The sequence below is a fragment of the Nannobrachium achirus genome, assembly GCF_963921795.1.
Source record: "Nannobrachium achirus genome assembly, chromosome: 8".
Lineage (NCBI taxonomy): Eukaryota > Metazoa > Chordata > Actinopteri > Myctophiformes > Myctophidae > Nannobrachium > Nannobrachium achirus.
Genome location: NC_137817.1, coordinates 51,715,924 through 51,739,592, shown reverse-complemented (window position 1 = coordinate 51,739,592; position 23,669 = coordinate 51,715,924). Strand labels below are relative to the sequence as shown.

The 23,669-nt window shown below is 41.4% G+C and overlaps 4 protein-coding genes across 4 annotated transcripts; all 4 read left to right on the top strand.

Annotated features, from left to right (window-relative positions):
- Positions 1 to 3,503: 3,503 nt before the first annotated feature.
- LOC308290195 (uncharacterized protein) lies at positions 3,504 to 5,282 on the top strand (the record flags this gene model as incomplete). Its single annotated transcript, XM_080731970.1, has 4 exons — positions 3,504 to 3,629; positions 4,388 to 4,529; positions 4,816 to 4,908; positions 5,174 to 5,282. The coding sequence occupies 4 exons, from the start codon at positions 3,504 to 3,506 to the stop codon at positions 5,203 to 5,205; spliced, it is 393 nt and encodes a 130-aa protein (XP_080588096.1). The 3' UTR covers positions 5,206 to 5,282.
- Positions 5,283 to 12,387: 7,105 nt separating this feature from the next.
- LOC308289370 (proteasome subunit alpha type-5-like) lies at positions 12,388 to 13,113 on the top strand (the record flags this gene model as incomplete). Its single annotated transcript, XM_080731066.1, has 1 exon — positions 12,388 to 13,113. One exon carries the CDS (start codon positions 12,388 to 12,390, stop codon positions 13,111 to 13,113), a length of 726 nt encoding a protein of 241 aa, XP_080587192.1.
- A 3,641-nt stretch (positions 13,114 to 16,754) lies between these two features.
- Positions 16,755 to 17,174, top strand: LOC308290356 (profilin-2-like; the record flags this gene model as incomplete). The annotated part of the gene is made up of 1 exon (XM_080732157.1): positions 16,755 to 17,174. One exon carries the CDS (start codon positions 16,755 to 16,757, stop codon positions 17,172 to 17,174), a length of 420 nt encoding a protein of 139 aa, XP_080588283.1.
- A 2,464-nt stretch (positions 17,175 to 19,638) lies between these two features.
- Positions 19,639 to 20,811, top strand: LOC308289269 (pyruvate dehydrogenase E1 component subunit alpha, mitochondrial-like; the record flags this gene model as incomplete). The annotated part of the gene is made up of 1 exon (XM_080730913.1): positions 19,639 to 20,811. One exon carries the CDS (start codon positions 19,639 to 19,641, stop codon positions 20,809 to 20,811), a length of 1,173 nt encoding a protein of 390 aa, XP_080587039.1.
- Between the last annotated feature and the right edge of the window lie 2,858 nt (positions 20,812 to 23,669).

The window sequence follows — 23,669 nt, the reverse complement described above, 5'->3', positions numbered from 1 at the left end:
TGCGTTCCGTGCGCGTGGCACAGCCGCCGGCCGGCGAAAAAATGCAGTCCCAAACCCATGAAATGCATAGAATAGTTATAACTATAACACACAACATGGTATAACCTATATTGTTTTGCAGTTTGAAGTGGCCAATTGTTTCTAAAATATGAATAAGTTAATTTTGTATGAAATAAAGCAATGTATGAATGATTTGAACCTGGCTCTTGTATTGGGTCACTTGGTGGTCAGTAAAGAGAAGGTAGTCAAGAAACCATTAAGTCATATACTTAAAGTGCTTTATTAGCAACGAAGATTAAACATTTTTAACTTTAGGCTGAATAGGCTTCACTAGCCTGAACCTGAGCATGGCCTAGTTTAAAGTGCTTTATTAGCAATGAACATTGAACATTTTTACTTTAGGCTGAATAGGCTTCACTAGCCTAAACCTGAGCATAGCCTATTTTATGAACATTGAACATTTTTACTTTAGGCTGAATAGGCTTCACTAGCCTAAACCTGAGCATAGCCTATTTTATGAACATTGAACATTTTTACTTTAGGCTGAATAGGCTTCACTAGCCTAAACCTGAGCATAGCCTATTTTATGAACATTGAACATTTTTACCATGAATTAAAAAAAATATATTAATTATTTTCCCTCCTCAGTAACTTCATGGAGTTGAAAATTAGAAAACAAATGTCTAAGAAGTGGTGAAAATAACCAATCTACAAGGTCACAATGATGTGAGCTTGTTGATCTGCTATTTTCACTAGTTTGAGAAAGTCTGTGAAAATGTCTCATTTCTTTTTTGTGTCATGGCATGGGCTAAATGTTTGGGAACCACTCAGGCTACTACTGACATGATGACATCTTAAATCATAAATAAGGACATCTTAACATGACATGAATGACTCAAATCATAAATAAGGTCAATATGTCCCATACCGAATCAATCTCAGGAGCTGTTTCAGGTATGAAGAACTGCGACACCGCTCTCTGGGTCTGCTGTGTTCTTATATTTCGGGAATGTGTTTCTCCTCTCATGCTGTCTGATATCAGACCCTTATTATTATAGCTCTATGTATCAGACACTCCACCATGTGATACAGAGAACGTTCGCCGACATACTCTGCAGTTCGCTTTATAAACGTCTTCACTGACGCTGTCAAGCCACGGGTTTGTTTCTTCCCACTCGCGTCTGTACCTTTGTAGGCGTCTGTCCTTTTTTTGAGGCGACATTTTTAAAGCGCGCGGTGTGCCTGATCTGCCTGGAGGAAGTTCGACTGTAACTAGGCAACGGTGATTGACAGCGACATGCAGCGCATATGCAGACAGGGGCCGGGCTACGGGGCTAGCGGAGAGAGGAGAGGAGAGGAGAGCGTACAGCCGCAGCGACTTTTGCTGTCTTTTCCTGTGTTTTATTTCATTCATTATTGTTAAATTCTGTGTTGAGGTTTGTGTGACAGACCTTTATGGGGCATTTGGTTAAATACGGAACAAACCGCGTTCCGTATTGGTTCAATACGGAACGCATCTTTTAATTGTCCAATACGGAACGATTCCGTATTATACGGAACGGGTGGCAACCCTACACGGCAACCACACTTGCAATTTCCAATTGCACCTTTCTAGTTTTTGAAGAGGTGAAAGCCACTTCCAAGGAGTGGCTTTGTGTGTCCCCCATGTCCATATATGGTCATTTCAGTCCAGAATGAACAGGTTTTATCTGTCCGTAAATGTGTGTCCCCCATGTCCATATATGGTCATTTCAGTCCAGAATGAACAGGTTTTATCTGTCCCGTACGTCCAGAATATGTGTGTAGTGTCCGTCCCGGTCTGATGATTGGATGATTAAAAATGTCCAATGAGACCATACTTTGAGGATTGGCCAAGCTTCACATGACAATTCGGCCCTCCAGATAAAATCATTCATTCATTCAGAATCTTGAATTCTTAAACTCTAGAACACATAAGTTCACCGCTTCACTTCGAACCAAGGTTTGATTGTTACTGAATATGTGCTTGGTGTACTCATGTTTGCCAGACCCATGAAATGGGTAGGCCTACATAAGCAAATGTCGGTCTGTCCCTTTTCTATATAAAGGGTATATATGATGATGACATGATGATGACATGCCTACAAAAGGCATGATGTCATAAATGATGATGACAGACAGGGGGTCTGGCACAACCAGGTTGACCTGGTCTAGTTTTTCTTAGATTATCCTATTTTATTGTATTGGATGCTAGATGCTTAAATTGTAAATTGTAAATAGTATAGGTCAGGGAGGACATTCCACAACAGAGGAGCATACGCACCCCACCATAACATAATCAGAAACTACATATTTGCAGCAACAATAATATTATATTATGGCGGTCATTTATTTGGTCTACTTGAACATTAACATTCTTGTTGTTTGCAATATCATCTTTGTACACTTCGACATCTTGACTCTGACCTTATTAGAGCCTATTAAAGAGATGATGAGCTACATATACACAAGTGACTGTACGCACGCACGCACACACACACACACACACACACACGCACACACACACACACACACACGCGCACACACGCACACACGCACACACACATACACAGCCCAGTTCTCCCCTGCTCTTATTTAGACACTGATTGGCTTACAGGGCTGAATAGCTTGGGCATTGAATAAGGCCATGTAAGCTAAATGGATTTGGGAAAATCGGTGTGTGTGTGAGAGAGAGAGAGAGAGAGAGAGAGAGAGAGAGAGAGAGAGAGAGAGAGACAGAGAGGGGAAGAAGAGTACAGGATGCAAGAGACACTTACTTGGCTGTCATTTGATTCAAGGAGAAATTAGGGAAATGCCTCTCATCATCATCATCATCATCATCATCATCATCATCATCATCATCATCATCACCTTCATTCATGTATTACTTGCGCAAGCAGAGCACACACGTACTGCGTTCGGCTGTGTATGTATGTCGGTGTCTGTCCGTGTTTAAGCCCGTAGCCCAATCAGGGACCAGCATTTCTGGCAACATCATCATTAAAAGCCAATGAGGGACCAGCATTCCTGGTGATGCCAGTGCTGAGCGCACCTCATGGCACGCTCTGCTGGCGCACAAGTACACTCTGAGAAATGATTCTGCGGCCGAGTATATGGCACTATTAGAAAAAGTTATATTTACTCAATAAAATCACTGAATATCATGTATGTGATTGTTTGAGTAGGTCACACCAAACGAAATGAGTAAAAATCCAACTGTTCGTTTTGAGTTAGATGTACATATATTATTTGAGTTAATTTCGTGAGAATAAATTAGTATTTGACCAACTGATTTTATTCATGAATTATACTCAATTTGTTTTGGTAATTTTCCTTCATAATATTTGAGTATGGAGTACTTATATGGATCAATTTAAAAAGACCCTTAATTATTATTAATTCCAACTAAATAATCTTTCATCTCTCACAACAACCTAAACAATTGAGTAGATATGACTAAGATTCAAAATTGTACACAAGGGTTCATGGGGAAAAAAAAGGGTTCATGGGAAAATTCTACTGGAACATTCTGTCAACAAACAGCAGCAGCAGCAGCAGCAGCAGCACACATCTTTTTCAACAAGAGACCTGGAGAGTGTTTGCAAATATTGGTAAGTAGATTTACTGTATCTTTGTGCATATAGGCTACATAAATGTATTGGGTATAACTTGTGTTCTTTACAAAGGTTTGCAGCTAAGGTCACAGTGAGGGTAATGTGCAAGCCCTCTAGTCATGACTTTTTGCATTTATTACAAGCTATGCACAGCTGCATACAATGGCGTGTACATGAAGATAAAATGCACAGGTAGGCCTACATATTATCTACATGTATCTATTATGGTGTTCAATGAGGATTACATGTGTAAAAGACTTGGAAAAAGTATGAAGTAAATAAGCAACATGATTATACGGTATTCCTTGATTTTGGTTTGGCCAAGTAATTATTGGAATCATAAATTGACTAAGCCTCACATGGTGTCAGTTATTTGAATTATTATTATTTTTTTTTCTTCAGAAATGCTCAAATGACCAATTTACAAGCTCGAGATTGTGAGCTGTAGATCAGCTATATCCACTATTTTTTGAAGTATACAATTATTATTATTAACTATATCCCTGTAAAATTGGGTTGCAGATATTAAGCATTATATGACATGATGTTGTCAGCCAGCAGACATCAAGGATAGTTGGCCTGCCTTGTTAGATGTTTACAGAAATGGTTACAGGAATTAGACCTGAATGTGGCAGACATCTTGTCATTGTAGTTAACTACTTGTATACCCTAGCATCCCTATCCTGGGGGAAAATACCAGATCTATAATCTCACGTCTTCTTTTTTACTCTCTTCCCCTCATCTCTGTCTTCCAGGTTAGTGCAAAGTTCAGGATGATCACCACACTGAATCTTGAGCCAAAATGTATGGCAATGTTGGACTTCTATACCCCCAAACTACTGTCCATGTTCCAGTCCAAGAAGGGCAGTTTGGGCACAAATGAGTATTCTACTTCAGGTATGAAACTTTCATTTACTCTAACTGCTTTAATTATATTTCACCTGGCTAATGACAATAATTACTACATTAATTTATGCTAAACTCATCTTTATCCCCTGCAACTCTCTCTCCTGATTATTAATTTCTAAATGTATGTCTTAATAGCTACTAAGGACAGTCTCCCAGCTTCCGTTGCTAAAACTGGGTTGTGGAAACAATTGTATTGCCAAAGTTTATGTTAGTTTATGAAAGTGCAGTCATACTTTTTCTTTATTGTTCAAATAATTATGTTTCTATTCTGCAGAGAGGAATCCCCAATCAACGAACACGAGAGGTCATCATCCGATGTCTCGTCGACCATCTGGAAGAAGAGAGTGTCAAGATCAAGGACTTTCAAGTTAGTAAAATATTTTTTTTGACGTTTTAATGTGATCGTGGATGAGACCATCACATGCAAAGGAACAGCATAGTGATGCCCAGAGAAGGTTGTGACATTGGCTGAATGGCTGTTGCATCCGTTGCATGTCTGGTCCAACTTATTCAAGATTATGCCCAGGGCTGCATGTGTGGAGACAGCTAGGATTGCTCAATGTGTGTCTGTGTGTCTTGTAACATTTAGCCTGAAAGTGAGCTCTAAACAATTATCTTCACAATGTGTGCAGGAAGGAAGCTGCTGGTGCACCTGTCAGAGTAGAAGAGAAGTTGACAGAGGAGGTGATGATGAAGAAGATGAAGATCTACCTGCTGCAGAACCAAGAGGACTCAATGAATGAACCTACTGATGTAGGTATTGTGATTAAGGGCATCACTGCCCTCAACAATCTTGGGGATCTGCTGCTATCTGTTGGGACTATGCCTTTAATCTGAGATACCCCAAGAACCTCAGATATGGTCTTGAGATGTTCCAAAAAGTACTAGTTGAGTTGGATCCCGCGGACACCTTTCAGCCAAAGTTCAGAGACTGAAAAAATGTCTGCTTGCCGACTACTGTTCAGCAAGATGCTCTCAGAACGTGGGTATAACCAACTGAAAGTGGATTTATTGTCAAAACAGCATTTTTGCAATGGTATTTGTTGCTGATAGTAATTAGTTCATGTAAAGTGTTTGTTTCTGGTGCATTCGAGTCATAATGCAAACAGGTCAGTTTAGCATATAGACATTACACGTGTGCATAGTCAATATGTTTAAATGTTGAGCTACTGTAAATGCTTATTTATTATTTCATATTCCAAGTTGTGATTTCCTTTCATGCCAAATGGCCTCTGACTGTCTTCTTTAATGTATTTTGTGGTTATGACTTACTGTTTATTTGATGGGCTCATTGTTCTTATGGTGCATAATGTTTGACAGACTGCTTACTTACAGTATGCACAGTTCAATTAGAGGTACTTATATACAGTATTGTGAACACACACTGCTCTTTAGTAAACTTTAAAATTTTTAAAAGTGTCAGGGATACCCCTTTCCTGATCATTATCTTTAAACATATTGTTTTTGCAGGCATTGTTGCATGTCATTTACATACTGAAGTATGTTGAATGTTCATACTTGATGTGGTGTTACAATGGTCAAAATGAGTTGATTAAAAACATAATTATCTGCATAATTATTTCATGTGTATTCATTTGACATCATGTACTCCTGGAGTAAAAGGTAAAGTAAATGAAAGGGGTAAAATGGTACTATATGAATTAAATCAATAAAAGTAAATGAATAGAGTAAATGTGACATATTTGTTTTGTTAAATCATACTCTAATATTCAATTAGATCTACTTAATATTTCAATGTATTTACTTGTAGTCTTTTGTGGCATTGACTGAATCATTTAATTAAATCTACTCAATTTCTTTAGGTCATTGTACTCAATTTTAGTTGTTAATAAGTACGTAAAAGTTTTGGTTACTTTTACTCAAATTAATTGAGTTTCATTTACCTGATTTCATATCAGTAATATTTACTCAATATTTTTGAGTGTAAAAATGTTTCACCAATAAAATTGAGTAGAGCCTAGTTTTTGTTCTAAGACTTGGCCTACATGAGCACAAGGAGCAAGTTGGCACCTCGACAGAGTGCAGTTCTAGTTCGTTCATTCATTCATCTGCGTGTTTACACTGGGACAGATGAGATAGCTGGAGATAAAAGGAGTGTGTTAGTCAGACAGGTCTTGGAAACTTATTTTGACAGACATACAGCAGACAGACAGACAGTGACAAACAGGTGGACAGGCTAATTAAGAGTACATGCAGACAGATGGTCTGAAGAAGATTGATTGACTGGCAGGCAGGCAGGCAGGCAAACAGATGCCCGTAGGACTGACTCTGTTCTTATAGAAGTTAATAATTTAATCATCAATTATTCATTGCAAGCTAATGAGTACCTATTAATGCAATTCATGACCATGAATACAAATGCTCTGAGGCCAAAGAAGACAAACAAGCCACACGGGCAGAATACTGTATAGATGCAGTGAGACACAATAGAGGCGTATAAATAAAATATATGTGGTCACAACATAATACTGTATGAGTAGAGAATCACATGGGGAAATCTCGCTTTTTTGAACGCACATCATTTCGACAACGGAGCGTCGGCAGGTATCGCTACTCACCCCATGGAGGTTAGAGTTATAGGTTTGGTTGTAGAAAAGATGACTTGTAGAAATAGCGACACGCTCCCGAATCACATTAGCCCGGGGTTTCAGTAGTTTAGCTATTCAACAATAGCAGATATACTCTGCTATTTTTGAAAAAATGATTAAAATAAGCAAATCTTTATATTATTGGAAAGTAAACATTTTAACTCAAATTCTGCTTCTGGGGGTCTCTGGAACAAAATATTTGAGATACGGGTCGGTAGATAAAATAGTCTTTTATAATTTTGGGTGTCCTGGTCGTTGAAATATAGAACAGACATAGAAACATATTTTATTTAGACGACATTTGTAAAATCGTCCTGAGGTCTTTAGTGGTTAAAAAAACACACCTAGTGTGAAGTGAGCAGTGCTATTTATGAGTTAATTTCATTACGCGTCCCGCAAAGCTTGGCCAATGTGACCCTGGGCGTAGAACAAACTTTGAGCGCGTTGTGCCAAGATGTACTGGCCATATAATGCAAGACTCTTGGCAGCATGCTAACCTCCCATGCAGGAAGGGAAAGCTGTTTTTAATTACATTCATTAAAATTTATATGAAAATGAAAAAAAAAGAGAAAGTGAAATGGCAGATCAATAAGCTAAGCTCAACTGAACGTTATCCTTCATTGAAACCGTTTTCAAGGACTGGACCAGCCCAACACGGCTCCCCGAGCACCTGATCCTCCGGCCGCTATAGGAGCTCAAGCCATCGCCCGAGAAAATCCCACCCACCAAGAAAAAGACAAACCCAACAAGACGCTGTGTCTGCAATGACCAAGGCAAATGAATGCTCTGTGTGTCTTAAAACTTGAAAGATGGTCAATACAATACAGATGGTACATTACAATGTACAGTATGCCTGGCTGAGATTTGTCGCACTGGAACAAAATATGAGGTAGAGTATTTTTGTTTGTTGTTTGAGAGAGAGAGAGAGAGAGAGAGAGAGAGAGAGAGAGAGAGAGAGAGAGAGACAGAAAGCGTTAGTATCATACTGTATGTCAGTGACTTTGAGTAAACTTAAGCTAGCATTGCTGAGACTAAAGGTCACCACTGGGACTAAACCGAACATAGTCATTAAGGGACTCCAGAATCTAGTGGGATAGGGAGTTTGTCGTGTGTCAAAGAGCAGCCTATAGCATAAGTGCACTCCTGTCTGACTCTGCATGCATAGCCTCGCCATGTTGCACATGGAAGGGCATGATCTTTATAGCAGCGCTCAAGTTGTTTAAGCCGCAAAAAGGTCACTCTGTGGGAGACAGCCAATAACCACCAGACAGAATACTCCAGCAATAACAGCCAAGTAGCCCTGCAAGCATTAAATGTCACCAGAGCAGAATAAACAAACACAGTTTGAGACCCGATGCGTGGAGTATTTACACTTGATAAGCCCAATGACTCATTATTGGGGGTGTGGTGATCTGTGTCTGACACTGGCATAGTTTAAACAGCCTTTCTGACTGTTTCACTCTATTAACTGTGGTTATGTATTGAGAAAGGTGCTTTACAAAGGTATTGCAGCATTACTACTACTGCTGTTATTATTATTGTGATGGGCTCGCTGAAAGCGAGCACACATATGTTATTTTCATTATCTATCAAGTTCTCCTCAAAATGACTTAGTTCTATCAGTCAAGTTCTCCTCAAAATGATGTAAGATCTATCAGTCAAGTTCTCCTCGACAGTACAAAGGCAGGGCCCTTAGCCAATGAGGTGCAGCCAAAGGGTAGATCTTAATGCCGATACGTAACTCATTGTCAGCCTAAATAGAGTTTCCCAAGCTAGCGCTGAATGTTCCATGCCGCCGCCCGAGCTATGTTTTTTTATGTTGGATGGCGCTGTCCACTAGCCTATGGGTCAGCACTCACAGTATTCCCTGGACGTCAACTGGACATCAACTGACACGTCGATGACGTAACCAGGAAAAAGGTTATTTCCTCGTCTTTAGGAGGCGATGGAAAAAAAAACACAACGTGGTGGACGTGAGGTTGTTATCTTTCAAATGGATGTAACTTTTTTCATGTATTTTTGATTAAAAACTGTTGTTCATAAAAGCCTGATTAGACGATAAAATGACCAAAAGTTTTTTTGAAAGTGGAATATCCCTTTAACTTACTGATGAGGTCTCTGCGTGCATTTTTATTACGAATTAGCAATCCCCAAGAAATCGAATGATACTTTTCCCTGATAACAAACCTTGGGTGTCCAAAATAATTCATAGGAACATAAACAGGGAAAGCAGGGTAATACTCACTGTAGGGAGTGGAAGAAAATATTTAAACTTGCTAATCTTTTGGCTAAAGTAGAAGCACTGATCACTGTAATTCAAGGCCAGCATAGGAGGTCACGAAATATGATGGCATAATACAGTAAGTGTCCGATTCCCCTTGCTGGGAAGACTGTATAGACATTTTTTCAAATGAAACATTCTGCCCAAAGGACCACATCACCTTGAGGGGGACTGAGCACGTAATGCAACCTTTTGGTCCATATCAGATTGGTCCATATAAAAAAAAAAGAAAAGAAAAAAGTAAAGAAAAGAGAGAGCAAAAAAAAAAGCTTTTCATTCAATTTCAAGAACTTTAATCGGCCCAAAAGTTTAGCCCGACCCGTCCCGACAAAAAATCGTCCTGAGAAATATGTGACAAACTGGGCCTAGCCGATATGACGAACAATTCTACATTTTTACAACAAGGATTTGCACTCTTTCTGTTGAAGTGACTGTCACACTCTGCATTTATCCACTGTATTAAACATATTCATTTGGAACGTGCAATGCCTTTGATGTGATAAGGCGTGCTGTGCTGATTAGTGACAGACTCACAGCTGCTGCAGCACTATACTTTGTCAAAAGACATAATATTAAGGTTTACTTTATCCTGTTGGATTCATTCAACATTATGTTTCATAATATACAATGTTGCTGGCTGCCACAGACTCTAATATGAAAACATTATTGCTACATCAAAGGCACGGCAAGCAGTGTTCCAAGAAATAAGAACTGCACTCTGTTGAGTCCACTCTGTGGAGCACTCTGTGGAGCGCCTTGTGCACAAATAGGCCATGCGCGTCAGCAGAGCGCACCATGATGCAGTGCGCTCACCACTGGCATCACCAGGAATGCCGGGCCCTCATTGGCTGTTAATGATGACGTTGCCAGAAAGTTGCCACAAAGAAGGACACCCACACCCACATACATACGCAGCCGAACGCAGTACTTGCACGCTCTGCTGGCAATAATACACTTACCATCCGTCCATACTAGCGGTTACATTTAGCTGCTACCAACTTTTTTCAAGCCATCTGTTGAAATGAATGTCTGTGATGGTTCCTTCAATTTCCTGAATGTGCGGAATAATCTTTATCACAGGAAGCCCAGCGGAACACAGTCCTCGTAGCATTTTATTTTCTGTGTCAACAGATGCCAGGAAAGTGGAGTAAGTGCTATTTGGATCTGGGCTAGTGTTGATTTTGTTGACTAAAACTATGACGAAATATTTTTGTCGACTACCTTTTTTCACTGACGAAAACTAAATAAAAAGATGACTAAAACTAATACTAATATATTGACAATTTTGTCAACAAAAAAAATAGACTAAATGTTAGGGAGGGACTAGTGGAGAAGAGATCCAGTAGAACTAAAGAAAAGGCATTTTTTGTTTGGTTGCGCTCGGGGATTACACTCTGAAAATAGCTACAAGCCCAGAGCAATGCGTTAGTCAACTAAAATCTTATGATATTTAGTCGACTAAAACTGAAACATTTCAGACGACTAAAATATGACTAAGACTAATTGACATTTTTTTCAAAATACTATGACTAGGGCAGGGCTTCCAGATTTCATATAGACAATATTGTGTTGATCAATAGGCTACTGCCATGTTTGTCTGCAGATTTATGACCTCATGGTACGATTAGCAGCTATATTATTATTATAACTCTATAGTAGCAATTTTTACACCCTTTCACTCACCCAGTGACTCAGAGGCAAGCAGTTTGCTACACACAGCAAATAAAATGCTTTATGTCAAACACTGTGTCATACATTGGGCATAAAAGTCAATAGATTAAAAACAAATCACACCTAGTGTAAAGTGAGCTGTGCAATGTATGAGTTAATTTCATTGAGTGTCATACGAAGCTTGGCCAATGTGACCCTGGGGCCTGGGCGAACAACAAACATTGAGCGCTTTGTGCCAAGATGTGGGCCAGATGTAGGCCACACTTCAGAGCCGGAAAAGGCCAGATGTTGGAGCTTAGTTCCTTCCAGGGGCACCGTAAAAAAATAGGATAAAACTCAAAGATTGTCAAGGAGGAAAACTTGTACAATGATAGTGTAATTCGTTTCAGGCCAGGCAACAAAAATCACACAAATGTCTCCCCTTTTCTCAGGACTGCCTTCAATGAAGATGCTATCAGGAAGTTAACTTTAAATGACCAGATTACCTAGAAGGATTGAAAACTAGAGAAATTGCAATTTGGGAAATTGCGAGTGTGGTTGCCTAAAAAGTTACCTTACTCTTACATCACGTTAAAGTTACTCACTATATATGGTGTTTCCCATTCAAAGTCAATGGGAAAGGTCAGATACCTAAAAGTTACCTTACTATATATGGTGTTTCCCATTCAAAGTCAATGGGAAAAGTCAGATACCTAAAAGTTACTCACTATATATGGAGTTTCCCATTCAAGTCAATGAGACTAAGAGTTGTAAAAACTGCAAAATTCCCCAGAGTAATAATGTGGTTGCCCTGGCAACCACACTAATAAAAAACCACGCCCAGTGTGAAGTGAGCAGTGCTTTTTATGAGTTCATTTCATTATTAATTAATAAAGTGTGGATGTGGGACATACATACAAACAGACATAAGCCAGATGTAGGAACTGTTAGCACCGTTCAAATACACTGCTGAATTTCTTTAAAATGTAGTATGAAGAAAAGAAAATTATATACACCAAAAACTATTGGTGTAGGCACCGGTTAGACATGAGATCTTGCCTTTTCGAAAGATAGAACATTGATTCTATATTTTTGGACCTCAGCCATGTCGCCATTCTATGACGTCAGCCATCATGACTCCATACATGACCTCCTATACAAATATGGACGTCTACATCATGGTTCCATCATCAAGAGAGTATATAAGGAACACCTCACAGAGTGTCAACTCGGTGTCTGGTTAGAATTATTATTTGATAGTGGAAAAAGATAAGTTCAACTGTCAGCTCTTCAATATTATTTGACAATGTTTTTGACACGATCGGAATATGACCGGGGGGTTAATACCTTCTCCCCTGAAGGAAGATTATTTCAGGTTGAATATGCAATCGAAGCGATAAAGCTGGGGTCCACAGCCATAGGCATCCAGACATCAGAGGGCGTGTGCTTGGTTGTGGAAAAGAGGATCACCTCTCCTCTGATGGAGCCCAGCAGCATTGAGAAGATTGTGGAGATCGATTCTCACATTGGCTGTGCCATGAGCGGCTTGATAGCTGATGCCAAGACTCTCATTGACAAAGCACGAGTGGAAACACAGAACCACTGGTTTACCTACAACGAGACTATGACCGTGGAGGGCGTGACTCAGGCGGTGTCCAAACTCGCACTCCAGTTTGGAGAAGAGGATGCAGAAGCTGGAGCCATGAGTCGGCCCTTTGGTGTAGCACTCCTCTTTGGCGGCCTAGATGAGAAAGGACCACAGCTGTACCACATGGATCCATCTGGCACGTTTGTGCAGTGTGACGCTCGGGCCATTGGCTCGGCCGCCGAGGGAGCTCAGAGTTCACTGCAGGAGGTCTACCATAAGTCCATGACATTGAAAGACGCCATCAAGCACTCTCTCACCATTCTGAAACAGGTGATGGAAGAGAAGCTCAGCGCCACCAACATCGAGCTGGCCACAATGGAACCGGGCAAGACCTTCCACATGTATTCCAAAGAAGAGATGGAGGAGATCATCAAGGACATATAGAGCATCAAGGACATAAATAGAGCAAAGAAAGGACAACTGGAGACAAATTCCTGACCTCTGGAAGTAGATCATGGACATTTCCATGGACAAGGGATGCTCCACATATGTATGTGCTCTGCGTCATGTCAGATGCATCATCCACCCATGTTCACTACATAATCTTCATTGACCGGAGTCCCCAGGGATCATCTGTACTAGTTGGTCCCCTCCCCTTTTCCCTCAAAACCAAATCTCTCCAAATAAAATTGATAAAAACACATGTTGATCTACAAGCTCACAATGTGCTTGCTGCGTGAGCTTGTAGATCTTAGGGTGATGTTCACAAACATAATAGTGTACTCTTAAGTTATGACTAAAAAGTGTGAAGTGAGTGATGCTATTTATGAGTTCATTTCATTAAGCATCCCACAATGCGGGACATTCATACAAACAGATACATTCCTAGGAACACAAAGCCAGATTTTAAAAAATAGATATTTAACATACAGAAGTTTTTTGTTTTATTTCATTGTTTTAAAATATGGTAACAGAAACTTGATTCAGCACTGCCGTGCAGAAGTTTTTTACATTGTTGACCAACGTAACAACCACCCAGGTACTTGCCAATGCCCAAGATGTTCAGACAGTCACCGTGCAGAGGTTGTGGTTTGACCTTCTCGACCGTTTGGCTGAGGCCTGCCTAGCCCCTAGCCCCTGTTTCACCAAGGATTATTTTATTATAAAAGAAGCATAGGACACTTAACTTAACTTGGTCCTGCAATTCCAGCAGGCATGAAGATCTATCTGTCAGGCACTGGGAAGGAAACATGAGGTCAATGAGAGCCGTCGGGACGAGCAAATGAATGAATAACTGCTCTCTGTTGAGTTGCCAACTTACGTCTTGTGCACATGTGCTACTTGTGCGATAGCAGAGCGTGCCATGAGGTGCGCTCACCACTGGCATCACCACTGGCAATGCCAGAATGCCAGTGACATCACCACTGGCGATGTCAGTGGCATCACCAGAAATGCTGGTCCCTGATTGGGCTACGGGCTTAAACACGGGCAGACATCGACATACGTACATACGTATGCAACCGAAAGCAGTACTTGCGTGCTCTGCTGGCGCGAGTAATAAACTAGAGAAGATGCAATTGGAAATTGCAAGTGTGGTTGCCTATTTATTGACTAGTTAACCGGAACGTCATTTGAAGATCGACCAATCCTTGCTAGCACCCCATTGAACTCAACTACAATCAGCATCAATGCCAACACTGATGACATCACTGATGACATCATATTGTGTAACCAGAATACTAGTAGTAGTCTGGTTGCCCTACTGACAACCACACTAACTATAGAAAGGTGTAATTCTGGGAAATTGCAAGTGTGGTTGCACTGACACGAGTCACAAAGAATCCACTGTGAACTGAATTCCGTCTTACCATTTATATTATATCCTGTCTGATTGTACATTATATATTGTTCAATCAGAAAAGGGATAGAAAAAGGCTACTGAACTCATAGACTTTTGGGGTTACAGAAAAAGGTTACAAAAATCTGTCCATTGAACTCAATGGATTTTGGGGGTTAGAGAAAAGTTAACTGAAAACAGGTTTACTCTAGGTGAAAGACACGTTTACAGAAAAAAAGGTTTACTCTATAGGTGAAATAAACATGGACAAGAACGATAGTCCGGTTGCCTAGTATACAGCAACCAGAATGAATAAAGAATCTGTTCAGCCAAATAAAATAGGCTAAACAACAGGCTGATGTAGACTAATATGACAGTGAGTTCCTTGGCTGTCTAGCCTGGAAACATGATGAATCTGCCAGAGAAAATACTACTGCCCAGTCAGAAACTCACTCTGAGCTCGTTAGATGTCTCAATAAAATATGTGCATTATGCATTGTGAAATGATGTCTTATATTTTCCTGAACCGAAAATATCTGACAAGGTTGTAATCATTCAAAAATAGTGTTTATTCATACTGCTCTCAGTTCAAGGCATGGCATGGCAAATGTATTTGTATAGCACATTTCAACAAAACAATTCAATGTAAGTAAGTAAGTAAGTAAGTATGCCTTGCTGAGCGTAAAGCTATGCTTTACACAAAAACATCAAGCAAAGAAAACATTAAAGAAAGAAAAGGGTGGGGGAAAAAATCTGTTTAATAGAAAACCTTTTTAGGACACCTTTTCACACCAAACTAAACCTTGGCATGTACAGTAGAGTGGCCCGGATCTCTGTGCATATCGGTAGGCTATTCCGTGAGTAAATAATCTTTAGTAGACTTCACAAATCACACCGGAATTGTTTGTGATGACTGGCATGTGTTTTGAATATGAATGACTCCAGCTGATGTGTATTAGGCCAAAGTGGCGTTTTCTCCATTCCGACATGTCTCCTTTCCGACGTCTAACCCTAACCCTATCCCTAACCCTAACCTCTATGGAAGTGTTGCCACTCCGACAATAAGAAGTCACTGTCAGAATGGAGACATGTCGGAATGGAGAGCACCCCCCGTTTTCAGGGTATGGGAAATGCCAGTAATAATACAAATCTACAAAGTAACTAATAACTATAAGTTTTCAAATAATTGTAGTGGAGTAAAAGTACAATATTTGCCTCTGAAATGTAGTGGAGTAGAAGTACAAGTATTGGAAATTGGAAATACTCAAGTAAATAATCACAAACACGTTGTGACGTGTTGTGAGCTTGTAGATCTATTTTCAGCATGCAACCAAGAGTAAAATCTGCAATTGCGACGCCATCAAGGACGGCCAAAATATATTTTAGTCAACAAAATCAACTGTAGATTTAGTCAACTAAAACTAGAGTAAAACATCTAAATTTGCTGTCAAAATCAACACTAATGTGTAAGTGGACCATTGGAGTACTGGGGTTCAGATGCAGCCGCAGCAGGCTCAGAGACTGACATGGCATGGTTGGTTGATACAGTAAGTGAAGAAAGACACTAATGTGATGACTCACAACTCATTATAGATGGATAACAAGTTGTTTTTCTTTTCTTTTCTTTATTCTTTTGTATTAGTATCCGATTACAGTCTGCATATAAAAGGGTGTCACCAAAGCAGGATTGATTATACTCACACACATGAAAGGTCGTGGGAAAGATCAACGGCTCGATTTAATCATGCATTGGAACTATACTGTATAACTGTAAAATGTAATTTGCTGAAATTGATGTTGAAAGCTACTGTATGAACCAGTTCTAAGACAATAAAAAAAGACAAAGAATTCTTTGTTATATTCACTACTTTCAGGAAAGCCAGATCAGTCACCAGATGGCAGGCCAGTGCATGACGTTAGGCCTCTATGACAGTGCCTCTCAACCCCCAAATTTCCCATTGGATGACGTCAATGTCTGTTTTCCAAAGGGTTTTCCCATTGGATGACGTCAGCGCAGACACACACAGGTAGATTTCCCTAATTTATAGATAGATGATGCCAGTCAATTCCATATTTGCCTCTCTAGTTATTATGAAAAGTGAAAAATGCTCCAGCAGAACAAAGCGGCTTTGAATCTGACGACAATAAAACCACTCAAACCACAGCTCTTAACCACTTGCAAACACCTGGAACTAATCTGTCAGACGCATTCTTCTTCACCTTTTGAATTCATTCGCTACTAATAATCATGTCCTGGCAAAGCTACGTGGACGACCTGATGGATGACGGCCTCTGCCAGGACGCGGCCATCGTTGGGTACGTGGACGGCAAATATGTGTGGGCATCGCTTCCCGGCGGTATATTCGTCAACATAACGAGTGAAGAGATTGACACCATAGTGGGAGAGGATCGACACAGTTTCTTCACCAACGGGCTGACTCTAGGCAACATGAAGTGCTCCGTCATCAGGGACAGCCTCCTAGTGGACACTGACTGGTCAATGGACATCAAGACAAAGAGTCAAGGAGGAGGGCCGACGTACAACATCTCCGCAGGAAAGGCCAACCGAGTGTTGGTTTTAGTCATGGGGAAGGAAGGCATCCATGGAGGACTGCTCAACCAGAAGGTGTTTAACACAACCGACTACCTGAGGAGAAATGGATATTAAAGAGGTCTCTTCATAGCCAACCTTACCGCCTTGTTGCATTCCACACTAAGTTCTGTATAGGCGGTAGTTGACTTTTTTTTGTTTACATCTTGTACTACCACTGCCATTGCAAAATAGCTGGGAAGATGAGCACGTTAACAGGATATCGTGACATACAACAGGACATATTTACGAAGACCAGCCACCATCCTAGCCAAATGCACAGTAATAAAACAACAACAACGTGAGATGAGACTTTGGTCATTTAATATCCCTCTGAGAAGCCAATGAAGCCAATGCCTTTGTCTTGGTTACTATTGTTTTCCTTTTCTAGAGCATCTCTTGGAGGAGAGAACGTGTAGAGCCTACTGTTGTCCCTTCTAACCCCCCATCCCTGCCCACTCCCTTGTAGTTCCTGCCAAAGCTGTGCCAGTTTGTCCCTTCCCTTCTCCACTTCTCAACCACTTTGCTCATCAGGCCCGGATTAATGCATGGGCTATTTAGTGATCGGGTTAGTGAATACAGTTAACTGCTGCCTGGAGTCTGAAGAGTTTTTTTTTTTTCACAACCATCGCAGTGGCAGACTAGAACAAATGCTCCTCTTTGTGGGAGTGTAGAATATGTGTGTGTGAACCTTCATAGCAATCGGACATGATTTGAGAAATTTTGTTCAAAACGAGCTACTCCCGCTAACTTTAGATGCCAATCCTAACCAATCAGTATGGAATATGAAAGATCAGACAGATCCGTCTTGATCACATGATTATAGAGATAATGTGTACCGATTTGCGTGCTGTTCGGAGAAAATTGGCACTAGAACTTCGTCATACTCCTGGGCACTACGAAGCCTTAATCCAGCCCAGTACATTGTTGTTAATTAGACTTCGTCATTAATTAAGTCTCAGCCCCATACAGCGGTACTGACTCCACTGTAGCTATGAACAGCCGCCTCTTTGAGGTCTTGATTCTCTCCTCATCCCATGCAAGGCATTCCAGGCAAGTGCCCTCTGGACCTTCAGGTCCTGTTAGGTCGACCACGAGTCAATGAATGACAAGAGCTGACATGATCAAGAGCAGGCAAAGTCCCTTCCCGCCATGCCCTCGTCATGACATCTCTGGCTATATGAACCCACCCCGGACATTCCATCAGAACAATGGCTCAGGCAACATTGTTTGCCACCTCCTGTGATAGTATTTAAACGTTTTTATTTTTTTATTTTTTTTTCACATTTTTTGAAGCGGCGAAAGCCGCTTCCAATGAGTCGCTTTGTGTGTCCCACGCCCATATATGGTCATTTCAGTCAAGAATGAACAGGTTTTTTCAAAAACAAAATGTGTGTTTCATGTCCATATATGGTCATCTCAGTCCAGAATGAACAGGTTTTTTCAAAAACAAGAAGTCTGTCACCTCATGTCCATATATGGTCATTCCAGTCCAGAATGAACAGGTTTTATCTGTCCTGTACGTCCAGAATATCAGTCCAGAATGAACAGGTTTTTTCAAAAACAAAATGTGTGTCCCATGTCCATATATGGTCATTTCAGTCCAGAATGAACATGTTTTATCTGTCCCGTACGTCCAGAATATGTGTGTAGTGTCCGTCCCGGTCTGATGATTGGATACTTTGAGGATTGGTCAAGCTTCACATGACAATTCGGCCCTCCAGATAAAATCATTCATTCATTCATTCAGAATATAAAGAATGTACAGATCACAGAGTTCATAACTCCAGAACACATAGAATAACAGTTCACCGCTTCACTTCGAACCGAGGTTTGATTTTTTGGACAATGTGACCCTGGGCGTACAACAAACTCTGAGCGCTATGTGCAAGGATGTAGGCCAAGCTTTGTGTCCCGTGTCCCGGACAAAGACAGATGTTGGAGCTTAGCTCCTTCCAGGAGAAACAACACATAATGGGAGCAGGTGTCATCAATATGTTCATACACGAACACAAGACTAGGCATAGTCTGTGGCAATATTTTGACTTTCTGTTTTATACATAATTATAATGTTCCTATTTTGATCACAAGACCCAATTACTGAATGCCAAGTAGGTTTTCCAGGTTTTCTTCAGAATATGTATGACAGGTTTTCTTCAGAATATGTATGACAATGATTGACTATATGACACTATAGCACATTTTGAGTCCATTGGTAGGCCTACAAGTGGTTCTCAAACGTTTTATTTGCAAGAACCCCCATAACTCTGGGAGATGTTAAGCCATATATGGAGTTCCCGGACCCCCTGTCCAACATAACATATGCCCATATTTGTGCCATATTGAGCTGACTGATTTATTTGCGCATTCAGGTTAGACAGTTGTAGCTGCATTGGGAACATCTTATATGGTTATGTCTGTGTCATAGTGACCCGAGTATAAAAGGAACAGGAAAAACACCTGAGGTCATTGCTGCTACACCTTTTCTGATACACACATTCTCCTGTCAACTCTGGATCCCATAAGAATTATCATATCTAAGATGCTGGCTAATATTTCTAAAGTGCTGAGAGTGGGTGCTCAACGGAATGCCATTGCAGCGGTCGTATCAACACGTACATATGCTGACTTCACCCCTGAGGCCACCTTTGACATAAAGAAATGGGACCTCCACAAATTTGAGGAGGGCCCGCCTGTGCGGGTGGCCATGACCCGTGAGGAGGGTCTGCGATACTACAAGGCCATGCAGACCATTAGACGCATGGAGATGAAGTCTGACGAGCTCTATAAGCAAAAGGTAATCCAGGGCTTTTGCCACTTGTACGACGGCCAGGAAGCATGTGCAGTCGGCATCGAGGCAGGAATCAACCCAACGGACCACCTGATAACAGCATATCGTGCCCACGGCTTCGCCTACACCAGGGGCGGAACTGTGAGTGAGATCATGGCCGAGCTCACTGGACGCAGAGGAGGAATGGCCAAGGGAAAGGGAGGCTCCATGCACATGTACTGTAAGAACTTCTACGGAGGAAACGGTATTGTGGGAGCTCAGGTCCCCGTGGGAGCAGGCGTCGCCCTTTCTTGCAAATTACAGGGAAACGACCAGATCATGGTCAATCTCTATGGTGACGGCGCAGCCAACCAGGGACAGGTGTTTGAGGCCTACAACATGGCATCTCTGTGGAAGTTGCCCGTCATCTTCGTCTGCGAGAACAACGGGTATGGCATGGGCACCTCTGCGGAGCGAGCCGCCGCCTACACTGACTTCCATGCAAGGGCCGGCTACATTCCTGGCCTCCGGGTCGACGGGATGGACGTGCTCGGCGTCAGGGAAGCCATCAAATTCGCCGCAGATCACTGCCGATCCGGGAAGGGTCCCGTCGTCATGGAACTGAAGACCTACCGTTACCACGGACACAGCATGAGTGATCCCGGCATCAGTTACCGCTCGCGCGACGAAATCAAGGCGGTGCGCAGCGAGAGTGATCCCATCAACATGCTCAGGCAGCGCATGCTGAACAACAGCATGACCAGCGCTGAGGAACTTAAGGGTATCGACGCGGAGGTGAAGAAAGACATTGAAAAAGCAGCGCTGTTCGCCACCACAGATCCAATACCACCTCTGGAGGACCATTGCAACCACGTATTATGGAACTATCCACCCTTAGGAGTGAGAGACACAACCGGTTGGGCCAAGCTGAAGTCTGTCAGCTAAAGTGTGTCCTTCTCATCTATAAACTATTAACATTTCATTGTCTTTTTAGGTCCTTTTTTTAAGTTCATAAACTTAAAATAAGTATAACTAAATGCATTTGAAATGAAATGAAAATGTTACTTTCCATGATTCCAATTCAAAAGAATAAATTAGCCCTACGCTAAGCCCCTCCCCAACTCGTCCTTGTCCAATACCATGTTAGCAACGAGTTACTAAGAGAGGAGCGCTGGCAAGCTTTGCTTCTCACGTATTGACTTGCATGTTATGACAGCTTTTTCACATGTAAATAATCGATCGTTTCAGGAGGAAAAGCTTCAAAATGTCTCCTGAAGGCCTGCAGTAGGCTATGCACTGGAAAAATAAGCATGACATTATTTCAAAAAGCTAAAAACACAGGGAAATGTTAGAGGGAAAAATAGCCCTGAAACAATTCGGTTGTATCTCACGGCCGTCATGGATTGACCTCAACCTGGTGTGGAGCAGTTTAGCCAATATCCCACTTAAGTCTACACAAACGTTCAGATTTAGAGCAGAATTACTTGTATCTTCCGCATTGTTTAATAAGGCGCATTTTAATCCGATTAGTTGCCATTTTCTCAAACAAGGTTTTTAATGTATCAGACCTCCCAACCAACAGGGTCTTGTAGTGAGAAAAACATGGCCCCCGATAAGATTTAAGTGCTTTAAATTTTGACATAACATTTGTTCTACGTCCCAGTCTTTCGACACAGGTGAATGTTAACCTGGTGAGTAGCTAACCTGCCGACGCTGGTGAATGTTAACCTCTATGCCTAAACCTAACCCTAACCTCAGTAACCTAGACGCTGGTGAGTGGTGAGTAGCTAACCTGCCGACGCTGGTGACCCTCCCATAGTCAAAGTAATGACACGTAAAAATAGCGAGATTTCACTTTTGAAATCTGAAGGTTTGACGTACGTGTGGCTAAACTGCTCAACACCGGGTTGAGGTGGACCCATGATGGTCTTGAGATACTACCGTCATGTTTCAGGGCTAGAGGGAGAAACGGTATCAACTCAATCAACTTTAATGTCATTATCATTTATCACCGGTCCGAACAGGAGTTTTCATGTACTGCATGGTAAATACAGTACAGTGATTAGTAGTCTATTATTGCCATCACCTGGGCGGGTGAGTTGTGTAACCTTCCCGACATTAAGCTGTGTATGTGTCCGACAACAAAGCCATGTAGCCTTGCAGTTTAAGTGCAGATTTCAGCTCGGGAAAAGCGGACACCCTCCAACTGTCTTCTGGGTAAGTGGAATCTGGTTCTTATAGTCACCATCGCATTTATCGTGGTATTCCTAGTCTTGTCATTATGTTGCAAACTGTGTGTGAGCGGGCAAAATAACAATGACAGCTACTGTATGACTGCTGACAGAAGCTTGCCATGGCAAGCTGCCAGTTAGCAACGATTGCTAAGTTAGCATTGGACAATCACTTTTGGCGATTTTGGCGATTCTGTGAGTGAAACAATTGACCAGGTCTTTGGAAACAAGCCCAATGAGGGAGCAGCTAAAACTGCTTTTTGCCAATGAGGGAGCTGCATAAAGGTGAATGCTGCTTCCTCATTGGCTAGAAGTTCCTCCTTAAACTCGTAACATAATGTCTTGCCCCTTTAGGCAACCACACTAACTAGAAAGTTGCAATTCTGGGAAATTGCAAGCGTGGTTGTCGTCACAAGGAATTTGCTGGGAAATGAATTCCGTCTTCCCATTTATATTAGATATTGTGATATAGTGAAGCATGACCAAAAGCTTCACTTTTCTGTTGTGCAGCCAGCCAACCCGGATAACATTACTCAGAAAGTTACAAAACACAGGTTCACTTTGCTGGGAAAAATAAATCTTGGACCAAATACAATAGTGAGCTAACTATAGCAACCATGCTAATAGTCTGGTGAATTAGGGAAGCAACCCGAAAGAGTTTTGATGCATACCTTTGGGGTCAAGCATTTGCAACCCCCCCCCCCCCCAAAAAAAAAGAAAAAATCAAGAAACTCCTCTCCCTCTAACACACACACACACACACACACACACACACACACACACACACACACACACACACACACAGAAGAAAAGGTTTGAGAACCACGCACTGGCATTGATTCCTTGGCAGTGTGAGCCTTCCTATATCCTTCATGTCTATGCCATGCTCCTTGGTCCTCAGCCACCTCCACACAGCTTGGAGGAGATGAAAGGCACAAAGCAGCAGGTGCTTTTGGGAATGCTTGGTGCAGCGCTCCTCTCTCTGTCTGCCTTGCCATCATGAGTGAGAAATAAGACAGAGCCCGACCGATATATTGGTCAATAATATTAGACCACCATTTGATGACATTTAGCCACTCAGACCCAAAGCGTAGAATATATTGTCGTTGCCCGTAAGGATCCATTGGGTTTCATTTTACACTCACGAGTTAAAGATCTTATAAAGGGTCCATTTGGTTACCACATCTCCATCATTACCAATGGTAAAAAAGGAAAAAAAAGGTTTTGAAATTTAGGCTATTTGTCATTATTTTATATTATTAAAAAAAATCAGTTAAACATCGGCAATCGGTGGTCTAGCACTCACCATCGGCAAACATCGGCATCCGTCAAAAGATATGGCATCGGTCGGGCTCTATGACCGGGTCCTGCCTGACCTCTTCCAGCAAAATACATCTCTTTGAAGAACTCTTTCAACAGTTCAACAGACCCTTAAATAACCTATAATGGCCTCATCTTCACTTTGAGTGACAACCAGCCCTAGTTGCATACCATCTGCACAGTTGTGTGAGATAGTTGGGCACACAAATACTTTTACCAGATGCCTGTAGATAAAAACAAAAGCAAATCTCT